Source organism: Coenobita brevimanus, chromosome 43, assembly GCF_032717465.1.
Source record: "Coenobita brevimanus isolate Jiangsu-jjx chromosome 43, ASM3271746v2, whole genome shotgun sequence".
In the NCBI taxonomy this organism is placed as follows: domain Eukaryota; kingdom Metazoa; phylum Arthropoda; class Malacostraca; order Decapoda; family Coenobitidae; genus Coenobita; species Coenobita brevimanus.
In genome coordinates this window covers 1,036,147-1,063,430 of record NC_136996.1, presented here as the reverse complement: position 1 = coordinate 1,063,430, position 27,284 = coordinate 1,036,147, and the positions used below count along the sequence as shown (strand labels likewise).

The following is a 27,284-nucleotide window of genomic DNA, read 5'->3' as shown; positions in this document are numbered from 1 at the left end:
AATACCCTCAAAACCCTTTTAATTTTTTTATTTAACATGTGAAAGTGTTATGATGTCAAAGACTAAACCAAACAAGCAAAATTTGGGATCGTATATTCTCGCATGTTTATTAATAATCATGGCAATTGCACAGAAGCATGTCAGAGCATTGTAGCTGTATGGCCATCCTGCTTCTCCTTGTGAATGTTGGCCCTCTTTTATCACATACTGTACATTTTTCCTTTCTTTGCCTAAAATGTTCCTCCCTAACTCATCTCTCACCTATCTTCTCTTCATTCTTTCTTCCCTTTCTCCCCTTTTTACTAGTCTAGCTCGTCCTTCCTTTGTCTTATTTTCCTCGCCTCCTCCATTCTTTCCATTTCCGTCTCCCTTTCCCCTCTTCTTATCTCTCTTCCCTTCTTCCTTCCCCTTCTTCTTACCTACCCTACCTGTTCCCTCCCATGCCTTACCTTGACCTACTCTGCTTATTGTGTCCACCCCCTACAGTTCCCCACCTTGCTCTCCTTTCCCTTTCTTATCCACAGATGCCTTACCCATCCCTGTCTGCCTATCTTTCCTTAATGTACCCTACCTCACCTGTTTATTACATTTACCATGCGTTTTCTCTCTCTTGTTCATATTTACTATTTCTCTTTGTTAGTTATAGCCATGCTGTTCCTCCTTGTCTATGTCTACCTTGCATACTTTGCCTATTCTTCCACTTGTTCATCTTCATTGTTTGCCTTTAAGTTTTCAGGCCAAGAAATAATTTCAACCTTCATTGTTGAATATACAGTATGCAGCTTCCCCCGACCCCCACCCTAATTTTTAAAATCTGAGGAAAATGATATCACCAACAAATGAAACCACAAAACTCATAGCTTCATAGATATTCTGAGAAAGTTTGTTAACTTAGCACATCATTTGGCAACATGCAACAATGAAAATATAAGGAGATCGATTTAAATGGAAGAAGCCATTTACCGTAAAGTATTTAAAGATGGCGCGTCCATCAGCTGATCAGTGTTGACAAATAATGGAGGCCTGTTAGTGGAATGGCGGTGTAGGCGGGAGAATTGTACATAAAGCCACATGGATCCCAGAGAAGCCTTCGCAGTGTTACAGAGTGCAAGTGTTCGTGCTGCAAAAGAGAGGAGTGCGGAGAGTTTGAAGGCTTTGAGGGAAAAGGTGGAAAATTTGGTGGCTAAGGAAGAAAGTGAGGGTGATGGATGGACCAGTTGCATCAATGACCTGAAGGAATATCTGCTCGTCCCTGTTATTGTTACCCTCAGAACTCGGGAAACGTGGTAAGTGGTCATATGTAATCAAGTTAAGCCATAGTTGATTTTGGAAAATATTTACCTGTAGCCACAATTGAAATTCAAGTAGTCTGAATTTTTTCCGTTTATATTTCGCCATTTGCTGACATTTGCTGACGAGCATATTAACTTCTTCCCCTTTTGAGGTCATTCATCCACCCTGGAGGTCATTAAGAACCCCAGGGGTCATTAATAGCACCAGGGGTCATTTTGTTACTGGAGTGTCATGGAAGGAAAGTGTTAGCAAATGATGAGATGTAAACAGAAAGCACTTGAAAACGTTAGCAAATGATATGTAAACAGGAAGCACTTAAAATGTTAGCAAATGATGAGACGTAAACAGAAAGCACTTAAAATGTTAGCAAATGATGAGACGTAAACAGAAAGCACTTAAAACGTTAGCAAATGATGAGACGTAAACAGGAAGCACTTAAAACGTTAGCAAATGATGAGATGTAAACAGGAAGCACTTAAACCTACTTCAATTCCAGTTGTGGCTTCTGCTAGATATTATCCTTGCTTTCGATGATAAATGAGTACTATTATTGTAAGTTTCTTTAAAAATGGCATAAAAATATCAGCCTAAGCAGCTAATGGTGCAGGGGGGACTTTTATTTTATTTTGTTTTTTTCTTTAGCAATATTTTTGTTGTGGTGGTAGGTGGTGGCGACCATCATCCACTCACTTGACATAGTGCTGCCTACTTCTTCCGTAGCCTTTATCATTCTTTTTTTGTGCTTGCCCTCCTCTCTTCCTATTTTTCCCATCTTTCCTGTCACTTCTTATTGTTTTTCTTTCCTTTACAGGTGGCTTTACATTGAGTGACAAGCTAAATGGTGTCCTGTAAGCCAAGAAACCATTTGCAACGCAGGGTGGTAACCATATAACCAAATCATACGTGCTCCCTGCGTGTCAGAAAGTAGGTTGGTGGAGGGTGAGTGCCCTTCCCCGTAAAACATATAACTCAAAGTCAAATGGCCACCCCTTATGGGATTATGGCATCTCACAATAGATAGTTAGATAGATTTGTTGTTGGGGAGTAATCTTGCAGTTAATAGAATACCTAGTTTTGAGACAAAATTATGTTCTTTGGTATAATTTTATATTTATAGTAAAGATTAAGAAAGCTGTGTTTTTACTCCAAGTTTTGCCCAAATTTTTATCCTTTTACCGCATATTTTACGTAGCTCAGTGGCAGAAAAAGACTGCTATGGCTTTACATCCTTTCTGTAGGACTTTTTATGGCTAGCATCATATTCTGTTACAGCTCAGTATTCAGGGTAGAGAGGTGGCAGTTTTAGGTCAGGTTAAATTAAATACAGTATGGTACCAGCTACCCGGTATATTATTATTGGTGTGATTTTAAAAATATCTGGAAAATAGGCATGTTTAAAAACTGACATTAATTAATTTACCATTTTGATATATTTGGCTTTTTTATAACCATGGAATCTTAGGGTACCGTATGTAATTGAGGGATTATAATCATGTTAAGGAACTTTTCTCCTGTACAGTTTAGCGTACGGTACCTGTACTTGGTAACATCTCGTTTCGGCCCATACTTGACGACGATAAATTTATGGGTTTTCTCGTATTTAAATGTGTTTCACTCATATTTTACTAGAAATTGCGAGTTTTAAATATGCTCTCCCCTCTGAATAAGTGAATTAACAGCCATTTTAGGAATTAACCTACCCTGTCTAAGATCCTGAGCTAGCCATTGACAACCGAATCAGATTCCAAGCTCATCTTAATTATTGGCCTCACATTCCCTAGAGAGAGAGAGAAAAAAAAAAGCAATAGAAGAGCACAAAGTCACAGAGACCATAGCAAAACAGTTGCCAAGCCTGCAACGACTTAGTCGTTGGTTGGCTAGTGCAAATCATGTGACTCATCCTGGCCACCAACAGTCTAGATTAAAATATATTATATCGCCATCATTATTGATTTACAATGTAATTGTTACAGAAGAAAAGGTATTTGCACAGATGAGCTCTAACTTTAGATAACCCCCTAAACAACTGAATTGATTATGGGCAGAATCAAGAATAATACCACGTAGCTCCTGTACATCTTTCACAAACAAAAAATATTGGTAATGCTAGGAGGTTCAACTAACTTATGGTAATTATAGCATGTGGTGGTCATGTCTCAACCAGTCACAACTCTATAGTGTTTACAGGTGAATTTTAATTTGTACTAAAATGGCTAGGATCAGTGAACAGCCAGGTTACATCTAGATTAGGTTAAATTAGGTATCTATTGTACATGTTTTGACCAAATATTGTGAGGGAAGACTTGAAATTTTTTAGATGATGGTTGTGATGGAGGGGAGTGAGGTTTTGCAAAAATAAGTGATTTCTGAGAGAAATAAAGGTAAAAATTATTCAGAGTACAGTGAAAAGTATGAAAAAAATATGGTAGTTATTGCACCATATATTCCGTGGTTGAACTAACGTACTGTACAAATTTACCAATATTTTGAAGTAGGTGTCCTAGCTGACACACTGGCTGATACTTTTTTTTTCTTTCTTGTAAGCCATAAAGCCTTTAACATGTTTTAGTGCATCCTGCAGTGGCATTTTTCTTGTCCAAATGAATATTTGTAGTTTCAGAGCCTCCTTCCCTATGACTGAGCTCCTTAGTGCATCACTTACCCGTACATCAATAGCTACTGTACATCGAGGAGGCCGCTGTGGTCCTTCATGGCTGGCACCTCCAAGGCCAAGTTAAATCAAAGTAGACTTGTTGGTTCAGGTTAAGGCAAGTTTGGTCAGGTCAGGTAGCTACATTTACTGTGTGTGTGTGTGTGTGTGTGTGTGTGTGTGTGTGTGTGTGTGTATGTGTGACAAGGCTGACACATGCAAGCATGTTGGAGCCATATAGGCTAAATGACATGATAACAAATGGTGGCATTTTTGTTTTCCTGCAGAACCTTTGTTTTCAAGTCAGGTATGTAGACATTAGAACACAGAAACTACAGTACGATATTCATTTGTGCGGGTGAATACTGTTGCCACCAAAGTAAGTTACTATATACAAACTAGCAGCAATAGGTGGCCTCTCATTGGAATACTTTACTGAGCAGTTTGTTTACTGGAGCATAGAGATGCACCCAGGAATTTTCTAAGAGGGGAGTCCATTTGCCAGTTTTTCATGTTTTGCTGTTATTGAAATACTGTATATATACTGTAAATTTATAAAGGCCCCAGAGAGCTAAGGGTGGGGCCCGGGCCCAGTGGCCCCCCCCCCATGGGTGCACTCGTGCTGGAGCTGTATTATATAAATGTCCATTATCTCTCTCCCCTTCCCTCACAAGGAGGCTGGTGGACTGTGGGAAAAGGACGACTTCATCCCCCAGTCCACCAGGTTCATATTTAGATGAGCTTGGGGCCACAATAGCAACCCTTTAGATACTGTAGTTCTTGTTTGGAAATTGCTGGGTATTTATTAATAATTGTACTAACAGTGAGTATTTCTTTCTTCAGTGGTCGGAGTATAGAAGAAGAAGCTGTAAAGTTGTTTAAGGTTGTGTTGGAATGCTCATCTGTTCAAGACTTCAAGTTCTTCGAGGAGGTGTTTATACAACTGCTCCTCCTCATTACTCACCACACAGAAGCCAGCAAAAGTGAGGTTTTGTTTATCTTACTGTGTGATGTACCGTACTGTACAAAGTTTATTTGGAAGCTTTTATAACATACTGTAGTAGAGCAGTCTTTATAGTCACAGGGCTTTGGTTTGAGTATCCAACAGAAATACCAGTACCTGATGTTTTTTTTTTTTCAATGTCTGGCCTGTCACCACTTTTGAAAGTACTACTGTATTATACAGTACTTTAAGACTGACATGTAACAAGAAAACCAACAGGCGTTTTATTTTATATACAGTACCGGTATATAAAACCTACTGACAAGAGAACAAAACAGATTTATCCTGTAAGTTTTTACCTTTAGGCTCTGGAAAAATTTTTTCTGAGTTTTTGAAAGATGAAGATGACTGAATATTCAGATTGTCACAGATATTAGATAACCTCCTTACTTCTTCTCAGATTTTTGAAGAAAGCAGTAGGCTATGTGTTCATCAACCTACAAACAGTAAACACCACCGTAACTTAAATGGGAGGTTCATGTTACTTAAAGCTGGGTTCACACTGGGCAGAAGTGGCTAATGTGTTTTGCAAGCCATTTTGAATTTTACTCACCTCTTGCTCTAATAGAATATTTTATTCACAGTAAAAAACTGTTGAAAATTTAATATTTAGCTCACATGATTACTCAGTGCAGCTACAAGCCTCCTAACAGACTGAAGCCCTCTGGCTGTTGGTCATTTTGCTTACAAAAATGGCTAACATATTAGCCATTTCCCGCCCAGTATGACACCAGCTTAACACAGCAATTTTAGATGATGGTTTTCAGTATATGCACGTTGCTAGAACACCAGTTCTGAACAATCACTGTTGGGATTATGGAGAGAAAACTTGTAAACAAGTTGAATAGAGGGCAGGGATGTACGGTGTTTGTCTGGATTGTGATCAAGTTTGTATAGGTGAAATTTTTTAGGTTACTGATAAAAGGATTGCTGAGTAATAATATGACAAGAGAAGATTTTACCACACAGTGCCATTCTGAAACACAGTGTTGATATATTGCTAATTATTCCTGGAAGTGTTGGATTTCATCAAACATTAGAGTATTGTAAATTGAGCTAATTGTTTAGGGGTTGCATTTATTATAAGGAGCTTCAGGTGTAATAAGGCCAATGATTTTTTTTTTTTTTTTAATGTTTGCCAAGTCCTTGACACACCTGCTAACTAGTGGAGAAATATTTAGTTTATTTGTTGGCTCCCAAAAAATGTTGACCTCAGGTTTGGACTATTTGAGACATTCATTGTGTCCATTGTATGGTAGTGTTGAGGAAGCCATAACTGAGTCCTTTCTCTGCATGTCATGTTTTTCCTTCTTGGTGTTACAGCCCATGCTGTTTCCTCTTTGCAAGAAACATTAATGCAAACAGTGGTCGTTGTTTTCAGTACGTGAAACAAGTGAGGAATGCAAGAGTGGAGTGTTGGGAGCGGTGGGAAGCTTGGTGGACAAATGTGAGGCAGAGGTGCTGAAAGAGATGTATGGGGAAGCCTTCAGACTTCAGTTAGGCCATGCAGTTCACGTTATCTTGGTTTTAGTTACACAGGAGAAGAGTACAGCCATCAAGTGAGTGTTCTGCCTTCTGAATTATCCTATTGTTCTTCCTCATTTGGGGTACATTAATTCTGCTCAGAATGACTAGGCATAGTGTAGCTACATAGCATTATATCTGTTGTATTACTTGTCATTTATTAAGAGTACTATTCCAAACTGAAAAGAGGTGACTTTGCTGTGACTTTGTTTTCAAGTAGGTAGAGATTATACAGTAGGGGAGTATGAAGTTACTATCATTTATTTAAAAATCCCCAATTTTTTATTAGGGTAGTTCATGTAGCAGTTTTCTGGAAGTCTTTAGCTGAGTATTTAAATTTCTTTTCATTTTCTTTTCTTTTTCCTTTTTCCCTCAAATCTTAAGTTATCCATTACCAGATAGATTTATGTGGATGCTGTGAAATATGTCCACTGGATAGTTGAAAACATTTTATTTGTGTTGGTTTACCCACTTGCTGAAGCCAGTCAATAAAGTACCATCTGTGTCGTATACATTTTTTAAATCTGAGACATCCCTGAAAGTATTCTTACTGGATAGAAATGCATTTTTCATGGGATAAGAAGGTGTGTGTGTGTGTGTGTGTGTGTGTGTGTGTGTGTGTGTGTGTGTGTGTGTGTGTGTGTGTGTGTGCATTGCATGCTTGTGGGGAGGGAAGGGGGCTCATTTACGTCCTGTCAAGGTTTGCAAGATGGCCTGTACAGGCACTAATGGTTACAAATACAACCACATGCACTTATTATGTAATGAAACACTGGGTGGAGGCAGTTGACTTCTCCAGGAACAGAGGGTGGTATTCCTCAGCCCTATGGATCAGTTTCCCTTCAGGATCCATGGAACAGCTTGATTGTGTATAGTAGAGCTGCCAGTCCTTTTCAGGCACATGCATTTCATTCATTCATTCATTGCCAGATGCCATGTATCCCAAACAGGGTGGCCAAGGGCTTAGAGTTAATTGTTTTACAGGGAGGGGCACTAATCCTCCACCAACCCCACACACGTAGGGAGAACGTTATGCCAACAGCATCTGGTGTTCCCAGGCGGTCACCCATCCAAGTACTAACCAGACCCAATGTTGCTTATGCTGTCTGGTATTTACATATATATATATATATATATATATATATATATGTGTGGAGAACTGACAGTAACAGTTGGTAAGCAGACATGGAGTGATTGGAAGGACTGAGTGGAAATTTTAATTGGATGCTTATTGTAACTTTTAATATACATACTCATGGTCCTCTCTTCCTGAGTGTAGATAGTCTTTTTTTTCTTTAGTTAGGTGTAAACTCCTTTTAATCAGATGAAAATATAAGAGCATCCACAGTCAGTAAGGTGCTGAAGAAGGATGCCTTCACGTGATGCACCATTGCAATTGGGCATCTCCCTTGCATGGTTATACTAACATCCCTGAACTCCCTCCTTACCCCCTGAAAGGAGGATAGTGGACTACCCAGAAAGATTAGTTTTATCTTGTAGTCCACTTCACATCCAGATGAACCGAGGGTAGCAACAGCAGAAACATTCTGGGATATGGTAATGGGAAATATATTGATTTGCTGTTAGTTTAAGGCAAATGGCTCTAGTGTGTTGTTGTGTTTGTGGCAGGATGCAGGCATTAGTGACCCTGGGGGTCCTAGGTCAGCACAGGACATACCCTCACATGACCCCTTCTGATCAGCATCTTCTCTCAACCGCTTTCACAAACTTCCTGCCTGGGGTGTCCACAGTACTCGTTAAGGTGGCCACGAGTTGGGACACACAGAACCACAAAGTAACTGCGGTGAGTCCATTTTGCAGGTTTCCCTTCTTGTACAAATAATGGAGGTGCAGGCATCTCATTTCAGCCCCACACTCTTATGATGTACTGGTATTCTTAATTGTATTTTTGATACTAACAGATGATTATAGTCAACTTGGTACAGACATTTAATAGTGAAGGACAAATTAAATATACATCTAACCCCCAGTTCTGATGAGCAGCCTACACATGGTGGTGCTGTACACCCTGGGTGGGACAGCTGCAAAGTCCACCTGGGAGCCAGTCTTCTTCATACTGTCTTGTACTTTGCTGTGGGAAGGACCCTGTTCCAACCCTGGTGAGGCATTGTCTTCCACAAGAGGGTGCCAGATCCCTACCTGTTGTTTTTATTGTACTTTACCTGTAGGACGACCCCACAGAAGCAGTTACCTACCTGTGATCAGTGGGTCTTCTTGACTAGACGGTCTGGAGTCACAGTAAGATACATTATCTAACCCCTTCTGTTTGCATTGTCACTGCTAAGTTAAATAAAATCTCTTGGAATTAGCAAAAATTAAAATGAATTATAAGATTGAAAGTGTTTACAATGGCATTTCTTTCTTAACTCTTTAAATACATTGACATCCTGTATTAGTTTATTCGTGTTACCTCCAGATGATTTTGTTCAGTTTAGGAGACCATCTTTAGTGAAACATGTATTGAAGGCTGTATCTAGCTTTTCTAGTATGAAGTCTCCCCAAAGCTAAACAAATTTGTGTGGTAGAAAGATGACCACACAAAAGACATCATTGCACTGAAGGAGCTGATGAGTGATTGTGTTATTTTATGGTCTCATTGTAGCTGTATCTTAGTGTTTCATGCATTTTGTGTGTGCTGTTGAATCTTTTTTTCTCTGGAATAACGCTGAAAAGCCTGACAGAGATAGCTGAGTGAAGTCCCTTACTACTTGTGATTGCTCAATAGCAAAGGTTGTAAGTTCATTTTTGGCAGTACAGTTTTTAGTTTTAATGGAACTGCACTTGATTTTATCTTAAGGTTGGTGTCGTATTTGTGAAACAGTTGCTTCCTGGATAAACGTACTGATCACTGGAAGACTTATATCTTCTTTTATTAGCTCATGTTATGATGTATTTGAGTAACTACTGTTGATTTTGCAGTTGATTTTTATTATAATGTGTTTGATATCTTTAAAGAACTTCTCTTACTTTAGTTAAAAAACTGGGATGATTCACACTGTGGGAGAATATACTGTACTAATTATTAACACTGGCTTTCTTTTCTTACATTCTGTATGTAAAGCAAATTTCTATGCAACTTGCAGACTGCTGTTGATGTATGGAACCACCTGCTTGTGATGGTAATGAGAGATGCATATTTATCCAAGAAAGTGGATGGTTATGGTGAGAGTGATACCCTCAGGAACCTTCGTACCAAGCTGCCCGTGCCTAAAGACAAGACAGACCAGAGAGAGACTGATACCAAAAGGGCAGGGAAAAGCAAGTTTGTATTGCCAGAGCCTCATAAAGAAAAGGTGTGGTTATCTTATCACTGTATGCATTTTTGTGTTGATGTAGGAGAACTTATGCTAAATTTCAGCATTGAAGTGACTAAATGTCATTCTGAATTTTCTAAATCTGGATTCAGAAATCCTCTGTGACCCCAACTAGACAACAGTTATGCTACCTAAGAACATAGCCTGCTGTATACAGGTAAGGCAGACATTAGGCAGTGACTTTTAAAAGGCTTAAAGGAATAAAAAAGTTGGAATTTCTCACCGTGATAGACTCCAGTTTGCCAACTAAAATCCCTCTGTGGCTTCAGCTAGACTTTTAATTTGCCTCCAAAGGGCATAGTCTTCTGTATAGAGGTAAAGCAGACATAAGGCAGTGACCCCAACCCCTGTACAGTTGTCATAGATGATACCTTCAGATCCCTTATATACCTGACATGGCCTCTCATATTCTTGACAGAACTCAAGATGCCAGCCTGCATGTCACTGCATGGGTAGTTTGAAGGTACAGTAATTTGAAGCACCATGCAGAATTTTGGCACTGCTTATGGATATCGTGTGAGTGGAATATATGCAAGCGGGGTCTGCATAATGAGAGGTACAGCTGTATTTCCCTTTTTTTAAGTGGTCATTGAAGTATACTAAAATTTTCATGTATGTTACTGCATTAATTAGGTTTGGTTTACAGCTCATACTACACACTAAAGTGGTTTATTCTATAAAAGAAGTAGAGTGATTGAGGATAAACAGATTAATTATGCTTGGCCTTCTGAAATGTAAAGGTATGTAAGATTTATGTTTTATATTGATTGTGTGTATTATCCGTAAGTAAGGAATTATTGTTAATTAGTAGATTTCACCAGAGATTAATGATGTTCCTTTAGTATGTAGTTCTTTAATAAAATTATTAGCATCTTAAAAAAAGTATTGGATTACAGTAAACTCTTCAATTATCTGGTGTATAGCAGCCAGAGGGGTGCCAGAGGCTGACATATGGACAGAAATTTACCCAATACTCTCCCTAAACCCCTCCAAAGGGTGTCTGACCCCCTATAACACCTTATAACTGTACTGTATAACTGTTCATAGAAAAACACCCATGAAATACTGTAGTAAGCTTGATTGTCATTGTATTGTACTGTACTGTGAACTGTGCACCCACTGTACACCTAACACCTGGAGGCAGCATTAGGCAGGGCGAGACAGATTAGCAAGGCAGACAGAAGGAGGATAGGCATACCTAACCAAGCATGAGGATAGAGAGAGAGAGATAGTTGAGGCATGAGTGACAGAAATGAAACAGAAGACAGCGGAATAGGAGAATTTCTTGGTACAGTAAATCCCTTCTGGTTGGTGGCAGTTATGGCCAGCAGACTTCACTCTCGCATCATTGAGCTCCACCTCATGTATCATAACACCACTGCTTCTTTGCTGGCAGTACCACATCAACACTATCTGGTCTAAATCCTGGTGCTTGGGTCTGGCCATCATTTTGCATATAAGACATCGGGATGTCTGCCCATATTCAGTCCCATACTGTAAGATTGTTCTCATATCTTTGTGATGTCCTGCAGGGTCTTACAAGGGACACCAAAAAACTCAGCCGCCCAACTGACTGTCCATCCCTCGTCCAATTTTCCAATAATCTCCCACTTCTTTTCAAGAGATAGAACCTTTCAGAGGTACTTGGTAAGTGGAGGTGCCACTGTGACATGCCAGCTGAAGGCATGAGGCCAGAACAACATACAGAAGGACAGGGATGACGAAAAATGCAATTAACTCCATCGTAAGCACAGCTGTCACTTAGCGTTACAGTACTGGAGAGGGAGCACTGGGTGGTGGCACTGGGAGAGGGGAGGGGAGGGGAACCAACACGTTGTCATCCGTTTTGGGATCAGATACTTGGAGAAAAAAAAGAGCATGAAATGAATTGAGGAGGAGGGATATACATACAGTAGGTGTATTTAATGCTGAGCTTGAGGAGAAAATAAAAGCTAAGGACATACAGTATTAGTAACAAATTACTATAGAAAGAAACTTGCCAGATTTGGCTACATCAAAAGCAGTGTTTTGGTGATGAGACTCATGGCATTGGTTAGGTGGCAGGACTGATGGTGCTGAATTGTTTTGGTCATGGGACTCACGACAAATGGTGTGAATATTGATGTTGAGGATTCCCTTGGAATTATAAAAATACATCCCCATTTGCTGTGACAGATATTGGCGCCTGCAAGACGATGTTCCACAAGAGTTTACTGTAATGTACAGTGCATTTCTCTTTTATTACTTTATGCTTTTGTTTATGTACAGTACATTTGCTGTGTGCATTATTACTGAACATTGTTTAATGTCTGTACTCTGTTAAGTTTCTTGTTTTTTTGTGTGTGTTTTTTTTTCAAAAAGTCTGCTATTTAGTCTGTAATGGTTGCAGGAGTGTGAGTGGATAATGCACAAAAATTAGTACATTGCTGTTACAGAAGTGTGCCGAGTCATTGATAAAGGTGGAGATAACAGCAGAGTGGGTGAAATGGACTTCCCAGAGGCTGCACCAGTTGGTGGAGTCTCTAAGCTGCCTAGTGACTCACTCGCATTGGCGGGTGAGACTCAGTATGGTTCACTGGGCATGCAACCTCATCACTCATTGCTCACAGTAGGTTGTTGCTGTTTAATAAGTTTTTAATGTTGGAGAGGGACACCATCATGTGATGGCACTGATATGACTTGGCAATGGAGTTGTCCAGTTATACAAGTGTCTCAGTCTCCTTCCTATCCCCCAAAAGGAGGATGGTGGACTGAGGAAGATTAGCTTTGTCCTGCAGTTCCTTGGGTTCACATTCAGATGAGCTTGGGGTTACAACTTCAGTGGTCTTGTGTCCAGTACAGTAATTAAATCAGACATCACCGCCATAATGGACCAATTCCAAAATATACAAATGATTATGGTTAAAATTATTTAGATCAAACAAGACTCTAATTTAAGGCACAGAAAGCTCTTGAGTGTTGTAAACAATGATAGTCAAGCTCACAGAATTGCAATTTGATGTGATGAATAAGGGCAGGTAGCACACAAAAAATATTCACAGTGGTGCTGTCCAGCACGGTATTATGGTGTTAGCACACTGGGGAACACAAGAGGCTGACACCAAGCGATGTCACTTCTCCCAGCCAGTGCATGTTCTCATTGGCTCCTCTCAACTTCACAGAATAATGGACCTCCTCAAAAACTCCCCAGGTTTCACCTACATCTGTGGAAGCAAACTGTACTAACATGAATGTTTTGTACAAATCTCTCTCTCTCTCTCTCTCAAAATTTTTAGTGTCTATCACATTAAAGACAAGTAGTACTTGTCTTGGACACAAGTCAAGAGTGAGAGCAGTGGAAATGAGTTATTTAAGAGGAGCCTGTGGAGTCATGTGGAGAGACAGGCTGACGAATGAGGATATAAAGGAGCGTGGTGGTGTGGATGTGGATGTGATAGGAAGCGTTATGAGGAACACACTGAGGTGGTTTGGCCATGTGGAGAGGATGGAGGGTGAAAGACTGACGAAGAGAGTGTATGTGAGTGAGGTGGAGGGGGGAAGAGGGAGGGGGAGGCCGAGGATGAGATGGAGGGATGGGGTGGAGAGGTATATGAGAGAGGGGGGTGTGAGTTGGGAGCAGGGGAGTGAAATGGCGGGGGACAGGGCGACTTGGAGGCGATTTGTTTGTGGCCACCCCAAACGGGATTGAGGCGTCTGGCAATAGATAGATAGATAGTACTAAAGAAACACGTGTTGGACGCAAGGCCACTGTACTGCTATAGTCGCGGTGCACGACTCTGAGGTTGTCGTTATCATACCCTGGCAACCTACCATTCAAAAGTGCATCCCATTTCGTGTATAACATGAGATGCAAGTGATTTATGTATAATAATATTCGTGTATAATTTATTTGTGCATAATAATATGATTCGTGTATAATATGATACGAAATCGGACGCGCTTTTTAATGGTAGGTTGCCAGGGTACGATAATGACAACCTCAGAGTCGTGCGCCACGAGTATGGTACTACTACTGTAGTTTTTGTTGTTGGGCCAAGGTATGTTCCAAAAACCACATTTTGTTTCATATAACCATCACTGTTAATTTGGGGAAATTTGTAAACCAGCTTTATAAGTAGCAGTGGATTGTACTGTACTGTACTTACAAAAGTTCTAATTTACTGTAGACTTGATTGCAAAAATTGAACATTAAAAAGGCAGTACTAATAATTGATAGTTCTGTTATTTTTTTTCTTTTAGGTTTTGAGCACTAGTGAATTGTCTTGCAGAATGGCACTTTTGAGAAACAACAGACCAGTCATTATAGTTGCTATTGTTATAAACAGGCTTCAGAATATCTGGTGAGTGATGAATATTTTCTATCTGGTGAGTGATGAATAAGGTGTTTTCTGTTTGGTGAGTGATGAATAAGGTGTTTTCCATCTAGTAAGTGATGAATGATGTGTTTTCTGTTTGGTGAGTGATGAATCAGGTGTTTTCTGGAAAGATGGATCATGTATTTGCTCATAGACAGATGGTACACAGAGCATGTGAGAAGGACAGCAAGTTATTATGGCATTTATGAATCTGGGTAAAAAAAAAAAAAAAAAAAAAAAAAAGACATAATGCACTAGCACAGATTATGCAATGTGTTGAGGCAGGTGCATTTTCTGATAACTGATTTTTTTTTTTTTTTCCCCACACCTACCTCATTATCAGGAAAGTGGGATCTTTTTACCACACAGCAGTGATAATGACATGCACAGTGTCAGTTCTCCTACTTTCCTTCCAGTACTTTATGTGAAAAGTTGCATTATGAATAATTTTGAACTTTTATATGAAACTATTTATATTCTTCATATGTGTGTTTAAGTCTTACTACATGTAAGGTGGAATGTGTGTAGTTTCCCAGGTTTCCATTAAAGGGCTATTCTCTGTGCCAGCCAACTTGTCTGTAGATTCACATCATCAAAGAATTGCCTCTAATTGGTCAAAGTAATTTTCCTCCTGTTGAAAAAATAGTGGCCTCTGTCATATGGAATGCTCATATTTTTACATAAGTTTCACACTGACCTTTCTTGAGTCTTGGGTGGTGACAGAGGGTGCTGCTGTGCAGAGTGTTTGGCTTGTATGGAGTATATTGATTATATGGATGGAACTTGATGGTTAAATAATTGTCGTCATTGATTTTGTCAAATTGGTGTCCACAGATCACTGAGTGAAAGTATGGTGGTAGCAGTAGAGGTACTAACAGGTCTGAGGGATGATGATATGGAAGAAGTTAGATCAGCTGCCCGGGAGGCTCTACAGTCAATTGGTTCTGCATTGGATAATTCATATACACCTTTAAACTCTAAGCAAGAGCAGAGGACTCCACAAAATACTGGGCAGTACAATGAGCCTTTTCAACACCCCCAGACTGGACGGGGATTTGTGGAGATCCTGGAGGAAAGGATTTTCTGTCTGGCCACTCAGCTCCCCAGGATTTGCATGCAGCAAGGTAATTAAAAAAATTTTAACTCTTTTGCAGTGTATGTGAGCAGGCGAATTGCATTACCAAGTATGAATAATGTTGATGACGATGATAAGACAGTGATGATAACTGATCTTAGCTTGTCCTTTTAACACCAACAACCTCCTTCCAGATGATGCAACGACACTGGCAAAATTGCGTTCCTTAAGTGGTTGCATGGATCTGTTGGGATGCAGGTTGCAGCAGGTGTTGACCACCCATTCCCACTCACACCGCCTCCTGCATGCAATGTCCTGCCTCCTCACTCTCGACACCTGTCACCCACACCTTCTGGAGGAGAGGACTATTGATTTTGGTAATTTTGTAGGAAAAGCACCTTCCACCCACATATTCTGCAGGAGAGGACCATTGATATAGGGAATGTGGGAAGAAGGACACCTTTCACATTTTGTCCATTAATGCCAGGTAGTGTTATAGGAAGGACACCTCTCACCCCCACCTGAAAGAGAGGACCATTGTCTTAGGTAATGTAGAAAAATCATTCTGTTTCTGGTTCCTTGGAAAACAGAAGATATGTTAGGCTTTCTGGGTGTTTGGCAGGCAGATATAGATGGTGCAGGATTTCTGTAATTCCCATCTTGCTCTTCCATTTTGCATGTGAAGTGTGCAGGCAATACAAGGACAATATTTGCAATATTTTCTCTCCTACTTGTAGGGATTGGTTTTAAGTTAACCATGTAAGAATATTAAATAGTTTTCTTTTACAGTAATTTATACAGGAAACAATTTGGATTGTCACTGTGTGGCCTAATATACACAGTACTTACGACTATATGAGAGAGGGGGATGTGAGCTGGGAGCAGGGCAATAAAATGACAGGGGACAGGGCAATATGGAGGTGATTTGTTTGTGGCCACCCCTTACGGGATTAAGGCATCTGGTAATATATAGATAGATAGACGACTATATCAAGTGAAAGGTTATGGGTGCCCTTACCTACTTATTGAAGTGTAATGATGTGAATAAGACATATCTTATTGTTTTTTTGACAGGGTGTTTTTATTGGTGAAAGTACTGGGACTCTGAAAACCAAGCTGGACTTAATAAACAGAAAAAAGTGTTTGTACGTATCTACCCAGAGTTACATAATGGTATCTGTGATCAGAATCTGAGCTGATCCAAGCAGTAGCCATGCCAAGAGAGGAATAGATTGTACTAGAAAATCTGTGATATTTTACTGATACTCTTACCTGCATGTAACAGATTTGAGGTTCATTAGGGGTTACTGTATGTAGATGTATTCAGAGGCAAGAGCTGTGAGTAGAGAAGGGATGGCCACTTACATAAATCTGTGAAACGGCAGTTAATGCTGCGGCTAGGATTTGTTAATTGGTATTAGACACCAGGAAAAAATTAGTGATGGAATGAAAAAGGCATTGTTCATATGGAGCATTTTTGTCACCAACTCTCTAAGAATCAGATATCACATAGATCAGACTATGCAAAATTTTAATCAGTGTTCTTCTATTTCAGATGTCACCGGAGAAGCAAGTATGACACATCTTCCAAAGAGGAGCTTTAAATACTTTGGTAACCCAGTGATAGTGACCGAAGCAGGAAGGATATGTCAGCTGGTGGCTCAGTATGGTAACCTGGTAACAGTTGCGAATCTTTGCCTCCAGTTACTAATCCAAACTTCTCACACACGCAAGGAAACACTCTTCATCCTCTCACTGATTCTGCGAGGTACAGTTGACATTTGTTTTCATTGGTGTAGTAATTCTAACTTATTTTCTTTGGGGTGTAGAGATCAAGAGGATGGCTACTAACTATGTCTTTCTAGCCCCAGGTCCCTATGATTCTGATGGGGCAGTACAAGATTGGATGATGGATTTTTTTTGTTTTTGTTTCTTATGCTAATTTTTGTTTAGTATGTCCTGTTTGTGTGTAGAAATATACCGTAATTATTATGCCATGTTTTGCTGGTTCCTTATATTGTTATATACAGTTAGTACTGGTAGTTGACTGACCATTTAAATTTACTCTAACTCAAGTGAGCCGGTTATTTTATGGGTAGCTACTCACAGTTTATTCAAGATCTGTACAGATATTTAAGTGTTCTACCATACTTTGTTTACCTAAAATTGACATTTCTCAATTTTTTAAAACTGAGTTGTATTGGTAGATTAAAATAAGAATATAGTGCCTATCACAAAGAGGTACTGGTTGCTACTATGGAAAAGTTGTAGAGTCATAGCATTTATTATGTTGTTCTCCCTCTTAGCTCTGTATAATAAGCTGAAAAAAGAAATCTGGGCCAGGTTAAAGTGAACAAACTATAGTACACTGCTTCATTGGAACTGTGTTGTACTGTACTACTTTATGATTACTAATAAGCCATTCTTTTGCAGGAATAGATGTAAAAAAGGAGGAGGAAAGTAACCAGATGGGAAATGAGAGGGAGTCTGTTGTGAGGAGCATTTTGGAGTCTGTGTTGGATCCCAAAATGTTTGATGCATCACTGTACATCACACATGCAATTGATACGACATCATCCGAAACTGCATGTAACCCTTTACTTGCCAGCCACACTGTGTCATCCTTAAAGGCCATAAACAGCCCTGAGGGGGAGAGTGTTTCAGCATGTAGGAGTAATGTCATGCAGGTGTGGTGTGCCTTGGATGTGGTTGGAGCCTGTGCTTATCTTTTGGGTATGAAATTTCAGGATGTCTTGAGCACTGTGCTTTACCCTGTGATGGAGAAGGCAGGTGAGGCCAACTTAATGGTAGCTACTGCTGCCACCAACACACTGAGGGAGGTGGCAGTAGCGTGTGGCTATGATAGTATTGGAAAGCTGATCCAGGGAAGTGTACCGTATTTTTGGTATCCACTTTCCGTCCGTCTGAAGCATCTGTCTCAGTACCCCTCTGCCCACCTCGTGCTGCAGGTGTGCCTCCACCATGCCCAGCGTGATGTGTTGGCCTTCACAGAGGAACTGGTTGCTGAGGTTCTGGCTACTCTTGACACCCACCGCACAACATCTGCCATCCCACTTATCAGAGTCCTTCTAGTTTATGTAAATGCAGCAGCCAGGCATGAAGCCGCTCTGACAAAGGCTGATGGTGATGGTGATCAGAACAGTCTTAAAGCATCATCTCAGGACTGTAGCAGTGCAAAAAAAATGCCTGACACTGAATGTAGTCGGAGTAGGGAGAAAATAAATGAGGTTCACGGGAGTGTAACGGTTACTCAGGAACACCAACAAATCACTAATGACCTTGGACCAGTTGCCAAATTCTTGTTGAGTCACCATGAACATCATGAAAGAATTAAACACAATTTAGAAGAAAATAATAATGTTGATGAAAATGAGTGTGATGGTAGTGGTGCAGAAACCTTTCAGAATCTTGTCAAGGAATCTGCAGAGAGGAAGAATGAAGAATCAGATGATACTGGAGACAATTCTGAAGAAGAGAAGAAACCAATACCACGTCACATAGAGCTTGTGGTGGAAGTAATGGAACGTTGTAGCCACCTTTTGTATGTGAATGAACGTAAGAGTCAAGTTTTACTGCTGGAGGTGGTACTTGGAGGCTGTAATGTGTTGGCAGGGTGGGAGAACCAGAGGCTTCCAGTATTCCACAAACTCTGGAAACCTATGATGCTACGGCTGAAGGAGAAAGATTTTGCAGTGGTTATGAGGGTTGTTGAAGTGGTGGCAACAATGTTGGTAACTAGTGGGGAGTTTCTCCGCCGGCGTTGCCTCCAAGAGTTCTTACCACTACTCATAGCTTTTCTGAGGTCCCAGGGAGTGGTAAGCCAGGGCAAGGACAGAAGAAGTGGTTACTACTACACTCCAGTCTACCGTACACAGCTCCGGATCCTGACTAAGTTACCACTCATAGTGGAATGCTTGGCCTTAAAACCCATTCAGGTGGGAGAGGTTGTGGATGTTGCAGCAGAGTACTGTCATACTGGTCAGCCAACTCAGTTATGTCTTGCTGCTCAGAACCTGCTGAAAATGTTGACACACAGGCACCCTCACCTTGTTTGGCTGACCCTCACACCTATCCTTGCACCAGGAACTATCGGACCACCTTCACCCGACCTGCCTTCTGTCAGGGTTAGTATTACTGTGCGCTACAAGCCTTTTGACTTGTCAGTATACTGTACAGTATGTACAGTAGCTGCACATTATGGGAAACTAAGGGATGAAAGTAGAAGTACCATATCCAAGTACCTAATTGGATGGAAAGTCAAGAGTGTGCTGAATATTAATAGTATGTGATGGGAGCAGTGTGGTGTGAGTACAGTATATTTTTTATTTGATGTTGCGCAAAGAAATTTGGTGCTATGAATTTAACTCTTTCAGTTCAATGACATTCTTTTCATTTTTTCAACCTAGCTATGGTATATATGATCTGTAGTAGTGAAAGAGTTATTGAAGATTGCCTTAAACAACTCCAGTTGGAATAGTCTCGTAGGCTGAATAAAATCAGTTGAAGGTTGCAAGAATTTAAAAAGTTCCTCATTAAAGTGCAGGGGTTGATGCTGTTTTGTGGACAAACACTTAGTCTGGCTAGCCCATCTTTGGAGCAGTTCATATGTGAGGAAGTTTGAGGATGGAAGGATACATGGAAAACCAAGATGATAGGAGGATATGGAAAGTGTATAGAAGCAGAGGGAGCTAAAGAATGAATAAAGATGTAAGTTGAAACATGGAATAGATACTGTATTTATGGAGGTGCTGATGGCAAGGTTATGTCCCTTTCTTAACTTGTGAGTTGACAAAATGGGTATTATTACTAAGAACTCATGCATTCCTTTTTTTTTTTTTTCACTGTAAATGTCTTGATTCAGTAGTCTAGCCCTTGGCTCCTACAGTCCTGATGAGGTAGTAAAGATGTGTATGAATAGTTAGATTGAATACTTTAAGTACTTCAGTACTGTGATGTATTTTTTTTTATTTTACTCATGCTGACACTTGATGATTTTATTGTTTTGGAGAGTGTTTGAATTGAAGAGGTTAGGTATAACCTTCATTGACTCCTGTCAGTACGAAGTTGTTCTAAATGTAATGGTCATGTGGTTGCAACAACACTCAAATAAAAGTGATGTTCCTGCTCAGAAGAAATTAATGTGTGAAGTTTTATGTCCTTGACCCCATAAAAGATAGAACCAGTAAGTAATTTTTTTTTTTTTTTTTTTTTTTTTCCCCTTACAGATGCCCTGCTCCGGTCTCAGAAAAATGCCAAAGGAAGTCATTGATTTATACCGTCATCTGTGCTAGCATTAGGTGAGTAATGCTAAAGTATTTGCTTTGAGCCTCCAGTTTCTCCTTGTTAATTCCTGTAATCAAAGTGGATGCAGTAATAATGTGATGTACACTAAGCTGTAAATATTACTTACCATAATTGATCCATGCACAAGCCATTCTAAGGTACAGCCATAAACCAGATTTGACCAACACTTCTGTACCTTCTGTGGCAGTACAAGGTGTTACATGAACTTTTTTTATGTGATAGTAGTGTGAAATATGCAAGAATGAGTAAGAAAAAGAAAATACTTTATGTTGTCTAGGGAGGAATGAGAAATAGCTATGAAGGGTAAGACACATTGCCACCAGAGAATTGTTGGCAAACTGTTCTTCATGGCTGTAGATGATAGTTAAAAGTTGGGTGCTAATGTTCAGTGCCTGATGATGATGATGCTTTGTTTTACTCCCCAGGTGTTCGTGTAAGCCAGGCAAGAGAGTTCACAATCATCTTCATACTGAGAACCAAAGGAGAGACAATGTGTGGGAGCTTCAGAGACCTGACAGCCCCTCATGATTTGTACATATATACAGGTGAGCAGAAAAATAGACACATACAGTGTATAGGGATCCAGTACCCCTTTGTGGTAGACAGCGCCTCACCAGGGTTTGACCACGGTCCTTCCCACAGTGAGGTGCAGGGAAATGTGAGGAGGTTTGTCTCCTGGTTAGGGGTGTGCCGATAGTATCAGTATCGGCAGTATCGGCCTTTTTTTTTGTCGGATCGGTATCGGTATTGGCAAGGTAAGAATATGGCCGATACTCCGATACTTTTCTGGTTTATTATGTGATTCAAGACACTCATGTTTCATGACACTGATAAACAGATGGTTATGATATTATATCATATTACGTTATAATTACATGTATGATGTAACATTATCATATACCTGTATTAATATTATATATTGATTACTATATCGTTCCTGCATTAACAACACTCATGTTACTGGCATCAAATAAATCAAAATAAAATCAAAATAAAAAATTATCGATATCGGTATTGGCAAAGTATCGGCCATTTGTTAGTATCAGTATCGGCTGAAAAGTGGGTATCGGTATCGGCCAACATCTTGGTATCAGCACATCTCTACTCCAGGTGTACACTTCAGCTGCTCAACCCAGCGTGCACAGCACCCTCATGTGTAGGCTTCTGATAAGCTCAACGGACATGAGTAATATCATTTAGTGAATAAGATGGTGTGCTGTTCAACTGCAAGGAGAATCTGGAAGAGATAGTTAGATAGATACATTTATTGATAGATGGATAGATACTTAGCTAGCTACTGTAGATAAATTAATAGATAGATATGTAGATTGGCAGATAGGTACTGCAGAAAATCTGGTATAATAAGAAAATCAGAAAAGTTTAATATTGTTGAGAGAGAGAGAGAGAGAGAGGACTGGGATGGAGAAAGGTAGGAAATGGAGGGAAAGATGAGGGAGACCAAAACAAGAGGGAAGAGTGAAGCTAAGAAAAAGTGTGGGAGAAAGAGAGAAGAGTCAGGGAAAAAGATGGAGAAGGGAGGGAAGGACATAGTAGAGAACAGACTATGTGAGAGAGGGAGGAGAGGGTGGAAGGGAGGGAGAGTTAGAGATGAGGGATGGAGGGAAACAAGGAGGAAACGGTAAAGTAGAAGAAGCAGAGATAGATGATGATGAATGAGGTAGGGAGGAGACAGTGAGAGGACGAGTGACTTGGATGAGAAGGAGAAATATATGAAAGAAGATGGGAAGTAGAGAGAGGGGCAAGGGAGGGAAAGGGAGAGGTAAAGGAAGAGGAATCATTGAGGTTGAATAGAAAAGGAAAGAAAAAAGCTGAGTGAGGATAATACAAGGGAAGACAGGAGATAGAGGAAAAGAAAGAGTAAAGACAAGAAGGAAAAATTAAGGTTGGATAGAAAGAGGGAGGAAAATCTAAGTGAGGGTGATGCAAGGGAAGGCAGAAGGTATTCAGACTCAGCTTACAGTTCAATAGCACGTCATATTGCTCTGAGCTCAGCTGACTCAAAATAAATTTAATATATCCTGATTTGTACAGTTCTGGATGTTTATGCAGAGTATAAGAACTCTGTTTTCAAGGCTATACAACAATTAACCTGATTTTTTGTGTGTGTGAGTTGAGCAAAGGGCAAGAATTTTTTATTTTTTTTAATTTATTTATTTTAATGCAGGCAGTTCAGATTTTGACTTGGGCCTTTTTATATATGTGTTGTTTATTGTTTGTGTTTATGTATGCATTATTTATTGTTGTAAATATTATAAGGCAATGTGGAATTAACTACACACATGAGATCCATTAGTTTAATTTAAAAGCAGTAATAATAATAATCATCATCATCATCATCATCATCATCATCATCCAGACCTCCTTTGCCACCCAAGGGCAGGGTGAGGAATAATAATAATAATGCTTTGTGGTAGGTGGGGGCACTCACCATCCACTCACTCAATGTAGTGCTCCTGTCGGGTGTCTGCCCTTTCCTCTCCTCCATCCTTCTTTCCTTCTATCCTCTTCTGTCTTTCTGTCCTTCATTCTTTCCTCATCCTTCTGCCTGTGGGTGACTCTACACTGAGTGACAAGCCAAATGGTTTCCTGTACACCAGGAAACCATTTACTATGCTGGGTGGTAACCATATAACCAAATTTTGGCACCTGGTGGTGTAGTGGGTAATTATTGCGCTCCAGTCGGATTGAGCCGGTGAAGGTTTATATCCAAGGGGTGGTTGGAGTTGATTGCTCATGCAATGCCACTCAGGGATGAGTGAGGCTGGTCACTCTCATCTTAAATGTCGGGACCAACTGCCTAGCCCCGGGCTCCTATGATCCTCATGGGGCAATGTAGGATTGGATGATGGACGGATAGAATAATAATAATAATAGTAATAATAATGTAATAGTAATAATATTAACAGTTATAATAATGTAATAATAATATTAATAATAATAATCATAATAATAATAATATTATTAATAAAAATCATAATAATAATAATAATGATAATAATAATAATAACAGCAACAGTAATAATAATAATAATAATAATAATAATAATAATAATGGCACCTGGTGGTTTGATGGGTAAGTACGGAGCTCCAGTCGGATTGAGCTGGTGAAGGTTTATATCCAACAAATGGTTGGGGTTTACTGCTCACGTACTGCCACTCAGGTATGAGTGAGGCTGGTTACTCTCATCTTAAATGTCAGAACAACTTGCCTAACCCGAGGCTGCTACGCTCCTCATGGGGCAACGTAATTCTTCACTGTATTGATATATGAAAATTCAGTTGATGTCAAAATATTGCCTGCCTTCCCGTTTTATTCCACAAGGAGCTTGATAATTTATGACTGAATATCGTGTGGACACACCTGCCTTACCCTTCAAAACCCAACCTACCCTAATCCATCCTTGCCCACCCAAACCTAACCTAACATAGTCCACGTAAACCCAGCCTACCCAAACGTAACCTAGACTAACCTAATCTAACCCATCCTAATGTAACCTGTCATCCCAACCCTACTTGACGTGACCAAACCCAAACCAGCCTTACCCTTGCCGAACCCAACCTTTCTCTACAGTAATCTAGCTTTCCCTAAGCTGACCCACCCCATCTTATTCTCCACACCCAGCCCATCCCTTTCTTCTTTACCCATACCTTACTTCAGTTTCTACCCCTCCCTCTGTGCCCAGCCCACACCCCTACTTGCCTTTCTGACACCACACACCCTGTCCACCTCCATATACCCTACCAACACCACACACCCCAACCATACTGTCACATACATACCCACACCTCCACATACCCTACCTGCACCTCCACACAACCCACCCTGTAACATTTCCACACACCCTACCCACATATTCACACACCTTACCGACATCCTTCCCCATACACTTATATCTTCTTCTTATGTCAACCATATGTAATTGTAACTAGCTATTCAAACCTAAGATGATATTTAGTAAGGTCTCATGAGTAACTTGGTAATGCTGTTTGCTTATTCTTTCGTATTGTTTGTGAAGGCTTCAACGTATTTGCATGCATTGGCCTTGGTCACCTATTGGTGGCTGTCCATGCTGCTCAATCTCTGACAGCCTCCCTTTTCAGTCCCTTATCCCAGTGGCAGTTACAGGGTTAACACATCTGTATTAAAAAGGTTACCAAGTCCTAAAATGTGTAAAAAATAATCCGAAAAAACTACCAAGGTTGTTATGTAGGTTCTGTATTTCGGCATCAAATTTTTTATGAAGATAAAAGTATTTTGAAAAATAAGTAACTTAATTCTAAGCTAATTTTCCATATCAAAATTTTACAAACTTCAAAAATTGTTCATAAATTATCTGACTGGAGACATAATCTGTAGAATATGTATTTGGCATCTCAGAATTATACTAAGTCCAAAAATGTACCCACAGTATTGGGTCACTGGTAACTCCAAGTTGTTTCTGGCTTGATACCTTTACCAAGTCCAAAAAATGGTTGAAAAATTAAATAACTGGCAATTCAGTCTACTTGTGTATCCCAGATTTATACTAGGAGCAAAGAATTGCTTATAAAGTAACTAGCTGACAACCCAGTCAAAAGTCCAAAAATTTGCCCATAATATACTAGTTGGCAGCTTGTTCATGGAGGCTTTAGTTTCTTTGCCCCATAGATTAAAGGACTTGCCTCTTACGTAAAGCAGTTGCGGTGAAATAGTAGGCAGATGTTTGTCCCTACACTTCCATTTTTATGCATTCCATAGCTCCCCGCTCCTGTTCTCCCTTCTTACCCCTCTACTACCAGTGGTGTGTGAGGAGGGAGGGGGTAACAGGGATGGGGGAATTTTTTGTGTAGATTTTCTTTTCTAACACCTTTTCCTCATTTCAGTTTGTGTTTGGACACTTCGGATTACCAGAGGCTTGACGCAGAACCTGGTCACCTTAATCTTTGTAGTTGACTTAGTATATATTTTAGGGGACCAAAATCCCCATTTTTTGCTGTTCTGGTCACCTTAATCTTTGTAGTTGACTTAGTATATATTTTAGGGGACCAAAATCCCCATTTTTTGCTGTTTTTTTAGCATTAAAATAAGCAAATAATGCAAAAATGCTGTAATTTTACCCAATTACTTTTTTGGTAGGCTTAGCTTTTTCCAGTTTATTTTTAAATTTTAAAATTTTTTCTAAAGTGAAAAAGTGCAATATATGGTTGTTAACCACGTCCTAGACATAAAGTTCAATTGATTGACGATCAAGGCATAATATTTTTGTTTGTTTGTAATATTTAAGATTATGGAGAAGTGTATGACAAATAAAAGATAAATAAACAAGGCAGAATCCTTCCACATTTTATTATTTATATTTAGTAGAACAGAAGGACAAACAACAAAAATATGGTAAATGAAGCCGTCATGGCAGAAGGTAGAGTAGGGCAGACCATCATCTTCAGCAGGGGAGTAGAGTAGGGCAGACCACCATCTTCAGCAGGGTGTAGAGTAGGGCAGACCACCATCTTCAGCAGGGTGTAGAGTAGGGCAGACCACCATCTTCAGCAGGGTGTAGAGTAGGGCAGACCGCCATCTTCAGCAGAGGGTTAGAGTAGGGTAGATCACCATCTTCAGCAGAGGGTATAGCAGGGCAAACCACCATCTTCAGCAGGGTGTAGAGTAGGGCAGACCACCATCTTCAGCAAAGGGTTAGAGTAGGGTAGATCACCATCTTCAGCAGGGGGTATAGCGGGGCAAACCACCATCTTCAGCAGGGGGTATAGTAGGGCAGACCACCATCTTCAGCAGGGGGTACAGTAGGGCAGACCATCTTCAGTTGGGAAGCAGGGCAGACCAGGAGGGGCAGCAGACCTATGAAGCATAAGTTTATTAGTTTGAATACACATAACAGTTGTTATAGTTGCCCACGCTGCTTAATAATAAAATAACTGAGGTGTGATATGCTAAGGGAAAGGTGTTTGGAAATCTCTAGAGCCATTCCAATTCTGAAAGTCACACAACTAAAAGTCTAAAGCCAGGGGCACGGAAAAGGGAAGAGAGGTTGGAAAGAATGACGTAAAAAGAGCAATATTGCCTCGGCCCACAGTCGTGTTGGATTACGCAAAACAATTGTATGTACATAACTTATACATATAATGTAAGGATGCACAGAAATTCTCTGAAACTTCATTTACCCTTAGTTTGCAAGATATCACAAGAAACACCGATGCTATTGGACTTCGACCCGCCCGGGTGTGGGAGTGATCACTCTATCCCCTATGATGTCGCGCGGCCGCGGACGCGCGAGGCGCAATGATCCGATCTGCGATCAGTGTTTGGATAGCCGTGGTGGGGGGAGGGTGTCCCTCGGCGTCAGGGAGGGTGTGTCTCTGCGTCACATGCTTGCTCTGTTTCTGAGACGCCTAGGGGGCTTCCAAAGGCGAACGAAATTAATGTTTGAGCGTTTACAGTACGTGACTTAAGTGATGAGAGCCAAGTTACAAAGAAAAAGGCCAAAATTTGTGTGGTGAAGTCGCGATAGTGATGAAAGTTACAACACGAGTGCAAATGACGGAGGAGGACAAGGGAATGGAGAAGTGCAAGAACTCCACAGTGCCGCACAGTTATCGTCATCAGATCAGCATCAGCCAGACCTTTACCAGCCCACAGCAATAATCCTCCGATCCTCCGTCCCCCAACACACTCCACCGTCCTCACCAGCTCCCATGGCACAAGGCAGAA

General features: G+C 40.3%; 1 protein-coding gene across 1 annotated transcript; it reads left to right on the top strand.

Moving 5' to 3' along the window:
* Nucleotides 1-1,026: 1,026 nt before the first annotated feature.
* Nucleotides 1,027-25,881, top strand: Tti1 (Telo2 interacting protein 1). Its single transcript, XM_080270749.1, has 13 exons — nt 1,027-1,286; nt 4,787-4,926; nt 6,328-6,505; nt 8,100-8,274; nt 9,575-9,784; nt 12,241-12,413; nt 14,995-15,284; nt 15,430-15,612; nt 16,791-17,003; nt 17,669-19,380; nt 20,482-20,553; nt 20,986-21,105; nt 25,445-25,881. Exons 1-11 carry the CDS (start codon nt 1,072-1,074, stop codon nt 20,545-20,547), a joined length of 3,555 nt encoding a protein of 1,184 aa, XP_080126875.1. The 5' UTR covers nt 1,027-1,071; the 3' UTR covers nt 20,548-20,553; nt 20,986-21,105; nt 25,445-25,881.
* Nucleotides 25,882-27,284: the final 1,403 nt, after the last annotated feature.

Bases quoted from the DNA above. Each gene is read 5' to 3' on its own strand.
- Tti1 (XM_080270749.1), top strand. From the start codon at position 1,072: ATGGATCCCAGAGAAGCCTTCGCAGTGTTACAGAGTGCAAGTGTTCGT. The intron at 6,506-8,099 runs GTGAGTGTTCTG...TGTTTGTGGCAG, and splicing joins GAGAAGAGTACAGCCATCAA to GATGCAGGCATTAGTGACCC. The intron at 9,785-12,240 runs GTGTGGTTATCT...TTGCTGTTACAG, and splicing joins CAGAGCCTCATAAAGAAAAG to AAGTGTGCCGAGTCATTGAT.